The sequence below is a fragment of the Colossoma macropomum genome, unplaced genomic scaffold (assembly GCF_904425465.1).
Source record: "Colossoma macropomum unplaced genomic scaffold, Colossoma_macropomum, whole genome shotgun sequence".
In the NCBI taxonomy this organism is placed as follows: domain Eukaryota; kingdom Metazoa; phylum Chordata; class Actinopteri; order Characiformes; family Serrasalmidae; genus Colossoma; species Colossoma macropomum.
This window is the reverse complement of record NW_023494787.1, coordinates 4023694-4030394: the sequence shown is the minus strand read 5'-3', so window position 1 is coordinate 4030394 and position 6701 is coordinate 4023694. Positions and strand designations below refer to the sequence as shown.

General features: G+C 41.3%; 1 protein-coding gene across 1 annotated transcript in view; it reads right to left on the bottom strand.

Moving 5' to 3' along the window:
* Positions 1–475: 475 nt before the first annotated feature.
* The window catches only part of mc5ra (melanocortin 5a receptor), a 24099-nt gene continuing 17873 nt past the window's right edge, over positions 476–6701 (bottom strand). Inside the window, exon 2 of the mRNA XM_036565915.1 lies at positions 476–1936. Within this exon, the coding sequence (XP_036421808.1) occupies positions 864–1859 (996 nt within the window). The 5' untranslated portion in view covers positions 1860–1936 and the 3' untranslated portion in view covers positions 476–863. The remainder of the gene's footprint in view (positions 1937–6701) is intronic.

The window sequence follows — 6701 nt, the reverse complement described above, 5'->3', positions numbered from 1 at the left end:
GAAGAACCATCTTTTTTAATGGTGTAGAGAATGTTGAATGCACCTAAGGACATCACAAGGTCATCTCTCTCAATAAACACTGTAGACATTCTGTTATATACATGGAGAGTCTCAAAGCAGCCCAGTTTCAGAGCAAGTGGACACATTACAGCATCACGGTTCTCCTGATTTGTCTTCTTTAGACACACCAACCCAACAAACACCAACATTCTTCAACAAACACCATCAATCTTTAAAGAGCAATTCTACATTTCTGTATAATTAATTGGTTTAAATGTAATCAAAGTCATTCAGAGCGGTTTGGTGTGAAGTGCTTTGTTTTAGAGGTCAGCATTGTTCACAGTGGTGGTGAAAGAAACCAAATGTCCACCTCTAAAAGATAAAGTTTTGGCCTAAAATGTATTTTAATATATCATTCATAGTGGAGGGATACATACAGGGTGCTGTGAGGCAAAATAGTCCCCAAAGAAAACTATATTTGTGTTGTAGTCATGGTGACCCCTGGTTCCTATCACCACCACTGTAAAGACATCTGAACCATTTCACACCAAACCACTCTGAATCACTCCTCACCTCACACACTCAACTATGCAGGTATTTTACAAATTGGTGGAATTTCTCATTAACAAACTCCATTATTCTCCACCAAACACCAGTGTTCTCCACCAAACATCATCGTTCTACACAAACACCAACTCTCTACTGGCAGCTACAACACATCAACCCAACATTTGGGTTTGTTGGTGTTTGGTGGAGAACACTGGGTTGGTGTATTCTAGTCTTGGACATTCTGAGCACGTTCCTCAGGTTGTTGGGCTTTGTTGGTGTTTGTTGGAGAACATTAAGTTGGCATGCTCTTGGTTCTACTTGGACATTCTGAAGACGTTCCTCAGGCTGTAGCAGCAGATGATCTCCTTGAGGGTCTTGCGCATCTCCTGACTCCTGAAGGCGTAGATGAGGGGGTCAATGACAGAGTTGCACATGATCAGGATGAGGTACATGTTGAAGTGCGACATGAAACACATGCAGTAGAGGTTCCTGGGGCAGGAGATCATGAGGATGAGGTGGAGGAAGAAGGGCGCCCAGCACACAATGAAGATGCCCAGCAGGATGGTGAGGGTGATGGCCGCTTTCATGCTGGCCCGCTGGTGGATGGAGTTGTAGCCGGGCAGGGCGGCAATGCGCTTGACGTGTGAACGAGCCAGCATGAACATGTGGCTATACAGCGAGGCCATGAGCGCCAGCATGATGAAGAACATGGACACCAAACACACGATGACGGGCGTGCTGTCTGAGTAGATTATGAAGACGATTCCACAGCCGGTGCAGAAGGTCCAGATACCGGCGATGATCAGGGCCGCCCGCCGGACCGTCATGATGTTGTGGTAGCGCAGCGCGTAAAAAATGGTCACGTAGCGGTCCACCGCAATGGCTAGAAGACTGCACATGGAGGCCACCACTGAGATGCAGATCATGGAGTCAAAGACGTTGTCCATCTGCCTGATGAAGTGGTCTTCCACCACCAGCTGTTGGTTGTTCAGTAAATAGATCACAATGGTCTCCCATGCGTTTGAGACGCTAACCAACATGTCTGCCACAGCAAGACTACAGACGAAGAAGTACATGGGCGAGTGCAGGTTCTTGTTCTTCACAATGGCGCAGATGACCAAGATGTTCTCCAGAAGACTGATGATGCCCAGAATGAGGAAAACCTCGGTGGCGATGTTCAGCTGCTCACATGCTTTAGATTTGGTCTGGGATGGAGCCTCAGTAACGTTGGGGAGGTAAGAAAGGTGGCTGGAGTTAACCATGAAGGTCCAGAGGGGAAGAGGAACAGTGGTGGTCTCAGAGACGTTCATCTTGGCAGAGCGATTGGACTGAATAAGTTCCAGAGGTTTCTGTGGGTCAGTAGGTTGGTGAAGGCGGCATCATTGTCCTGTATGAAATGGAAGAATGAGTAAGATTAATAAAGGTAATGAAATATTAAAGTATTGAAGCTTGTAAAATATTAAAGCCAGTTCATTAGATAGGTGCCTAATAATTTCTGTGAAATAAAAAGGGAAAAAAGGGTTCTTTAGTAATGCAAACGCATCATGAGTTCTGTACAGAACCATTTCATGCTTTATTGGTTCTTTGCATGGTGAAATGGTTCTTCAGATTGATAGAGACTGTGTTGTATATGGTTCTATTTGGACCAAAAAGGGTTCTGCTACTGTTACGATGTCAAGCTTGCAACAATAGCAAAACCCTTTTGATGCTAAATAATAGCCATTTTCAACAAGGTGCTAGATAGAAACATACATAACATGTTCCTCATCATTTTACCATGCAAAGAGCCATTTAAGTATTATATAGTTCTTCAGATTGTTGAAGAATGTGTTGTATATGGGGCTATATAGAACCATTTTCAAAAGCGTTCTAGATTGATCCATGGACAACACATTCTCCATCATTTCACCATGCAAGTAGTCATTTCAGTATTAAGCTGTTATTCAGATTACTGGAGAATGTGTTGTATATGAGGGTATATAGAACCATTTTCAAAAACGTTCTAGATAGAGCCATATGCAACACATAAATCTCCATCAGTCTGAAGAACCATTTCACCACTTAAAGTACCATTTAAGCACGAAATGGTTCTATATAATATAACACTGTATAAAATGAAAGAATGTGTAAGAATAATAAAGTTAATTAAATATTAAAACTTTGAAGACAGTAAAATATTAAAGCCAGTTTATTAGGTACTGAATGCCTAATAACTTCTGTGAAATTTTAAAAAAGACATTTTTTATATAATCATCATGTTTGTTGTATTTGACTGTGTAAGTATTGTAGTAATACTCTTAATTCATTGTTAGATTTTGGATGGGTTCAATTCTTGAAATGGCCAACAGAAATTTATCCAATCAAGATTGTTTTCTCCATGGTATCTAGGCAGATACAGCCAACCAGCTCTCCTACTGGTTAGGACCTCAGGATCTGGACTGAAGACCTCACACATTAGAATAATTCTGAACATAATTAGGGAGTGACCGAGAAATCAACGAATCACACGTCGATTAACAATGGGTGGGACCAATTAGGTGAGAAAAAACATCACTCCAGGTCTTCTGGAAGTTCTAGGTACATCACTGACTGTGAGCTTTAGTCTAAGCAGGTTTGTGTTGTTAGGAATGGAAAACAGCGGCAGCGGCTCTATGTTAGAACTGTAACCGTCATGGTCACAAGATCATGTTTGTTCCTTTTTTCTTACCATGTATGCCTGTGTTATATTACTGCTAGCATTTCCACCTACAGCCACAGGGGGAGCTGTGATCTATACTGACTCCTGGAGGCAGGTACAGGAAATAAAAGGGTAGTGAAACAGGAAGCAGATGAGAGTTGTTTGGTCAACACATGCACTCTTAGCTTTGGTTATTTGTCTCCTTTACCAGGAAACTTGTGTTTCCATGCTGGTGAGGAGACTCTACACCACCCATCAGTCTACTGTTGGTGTAAGGGTTACCCCTCATTTACTCAGCTGGACATCCCACCAGAAAAACACCAGGAAGAAACTCTCTGGACAGTTTCACCTTTCCACTGGACTATCCTCACACAAGAACCATCTCCACCATCTATGATGAGGCTGTATAGTAAAATTGGACTCAAGGACTTCACTGTCTAAATCCTGGACTGAGCAGTTGTATTTTGTATTTTGTATTTTGTATTGTGTTTTTGTTGCTGTTTTCTTTTTGTATATAGGATTTGGTGCACACCTAATACACTTTGAGGGTTTCGCGGTATATACACCGATCAGGCATAACATTCTGACCACCTCCTTGTTTCTACACTCATTGTCCATTTTATCAGCTCCACTTACTATATAGGTGCACTTTGTAGTTCTACAGTTACAGACTGTAGTCCATCTGTTTCTCTGCATACTTTGTTAGCCCCCTTTTACCCTGTTCTTCAGTGGTCAGGACCCCCATGGACCCTCACAGAGCAGGTATGACCACCACGTCAGTGTTACTGCAGTGCTGAGAATGATCCACCATGAGGAATGTCTTCATTTTTACAGCTTCCTTCAAATTAAAACCTTCTAATTAGCATAAATTTAGAGTCATTTTATACATGTATCTGCAACAATGCTGGTTTTTATACTACTGAATACAACGATCCAAACTCTTGCATTGTGGTGTATTATAGAAAAAAATCAGCAGAACAAGAGAAAAACAATCTTCACCATTGAAATCAATGCATTAAAGTTTCACATAGTGGTGTGTAAAAGTCAGAGACCCCCTTTATTTATTTCATTTCCAGTCAAAACAGCCATTAACTATGTTTTTCAGCAACAGGAAAAAACCCAAAGCATATATTTAACAAAAATATGCAGAAACCTCAATAATTAAATCTAATCTCAGCTGTGTGAGTCAGTGAGTCACTCTTTCCCTTTATTCCAGCTTCCATTCTTTTCAGGAGCCTCACTTTCAGTTCCTCAAAGAATCTGCAGACACACCTCCAAAGTTCAGTCTTAGAAGCTGGTTGATCATTTTCTGAAGTAATCAAACACATTCAGTGGTGTTGAGGTCTGGACTCTGGGGCGGTCAGTCCATTGTTCAGCTTCTTTGTTTGATGTGTCCGTCTCCTTTTCTCAGTGAGGTTCTTCTTGATCAGCTACACATGCTTTCAGACCCACAGTGCTGAGTCGTCTTCTCACAGTGGAAGGATGGACAGAAACACCTGTGGATGTTTTCAGATCTGAAGCAGCTTGATTTTCTCCTCTCTCTCAGAGATGAAAGCTTTAAGTGCTGTTTATCTGATGGGGGCAGTTTTGGGGTCTACCAGGTCTTGCGGGTGGTTGTTAAGAGACACATTTTCTCTGTAGCTGTAACTCCACTTTTGGAATCTCTTATTTCTATTCCTAATGCAAGTGGATTATCTAATATCAAATCTCCACAGAAACATCTCGTGAAAAAAGGATAACTTGTACTTATTCTTAATATTAAGTGCCACCAAGTCAATGTCCACTCCTGGTGACCACATGGATATTGTTTCTTTAGAATACTCTGTCTTCTGTTTGGGTCTTTGGGCTTCTTTATGGATTGTTTATAGTTCTTCTCAGAATATTTCCAAAATAGTTTGGCCATCTGGGTTTCACATGAGAGGTGAGCCTTGATGTGGTCGAGATGTGGTTTGTATGTTTTCTTTGCTGTCCAAGGTTCTCTAAAAATTCTACACCAACACCAAAGTTCAAAGAACCACAGAGCTCCAGCTCCTTCGTTCTTGTTTCGCCAAGCACCAATCTGTGTCATATTTCTTGATTGCTGGATCCTCTATTGTTAATAATTGATCTGAGTAGGTAAAAGTTGCCCACCATTTCCAAATCCTCTCCATCACTGGCTGTGTTTACAAAACAAAGATTTTTGCCAATCTGATTGAATACATTCCAATTACAGATTAACACTGAGGTGTTTATTTGCTCACTCTACTCAACAGTCTGATGGAAAATCTCTATTTTCATGCTCACTACAAGTAATCCTATCCAAAATGACGTGCATGCATTGAGAGACCGCTTAGTGTAAACGTTACCATGACAACCAGCATCACATGAGTCCAGTCAGAGTGAGATGAGCAGCAGTGAGCAGTGCTTGTGTTTATAATTACTTTAAAATGATGTCAGACTCAGGAAAACGTCCTTCACATGTCCTTATTAAAGAAGGCCGAGAGGAAGACGTCGTGTTCTGAGACACATAAGCTGGACGTCCGTCCCACCGCCGTCTTTTAAAGATCAGAGCATAAACTTGGTCTCCTCTGCAGACCAGTTTCTGCTCCGCCATGTTGAACGGTATAAACTCTCACTAAGATGCACCGAACATGATCAGAACGTACTTAAACTTTCCGATAGGGAAAGTAATCAGATACAGGCGTTTATACGGATATTATTCTTTTATTTAACAGATTATTTACAGGATTACCCTCCTCGATCAGTCGGATAGAAACTGTATTCCCAAATGGCCTCAATCGGACTGGACTATTCTGACTGAGGTGTTTACATGGACGTATTCTATTCCGATTGAGCTATTAGTCAGATTATTAACAGATTATTAGGCTGCATGTAAACATGGCTAATGGTTTTTCCTGTTTGCAAAACCTCATATTGAGCTGAAAACCCGTTTTTTCACTCTTTTCTTTAACTTTCCTCATAAGGGGCTGCAGCTCTATTAGATTTTCTATGAAACTTTTACTTAATGTACTGGAAATTAAATAAATAAAGGGCAGTCTCAGACTTTTGCACAGCACTGTGTACCAACTCTGCTTTTAATTACTCAGATAAACACACAGGCATTAATCCTCTGCTGGTCTGTCATCACCTCCTGTGCACGACTGTGAGATTGTTTATCCATAAAAGGTAGAACAAATCCATTTCTGGCTCAAGACCTTCCTGAAACACAGCTCTGTTCACATCCCCACATTGAAGAACGCTCCTCGTCTTCACGGTGATGGATGAGGCATTGATATCCGAGGCGAGGCCGTGGTTAATCCCAAACAGCCCTGTAAACACGTTATCACCCATTCTGATTAATTATTCCATTTGAATAAAAAGAAACAGCACATTTGTGTGTCACCCAGTAGTGCTGGGCTGATTTTACAAAGCTCCTTTTATGTCCATGAGTATATGGGTCAGTCATTAAAGCTGCATGTTCTCACCTCTCGCAGAG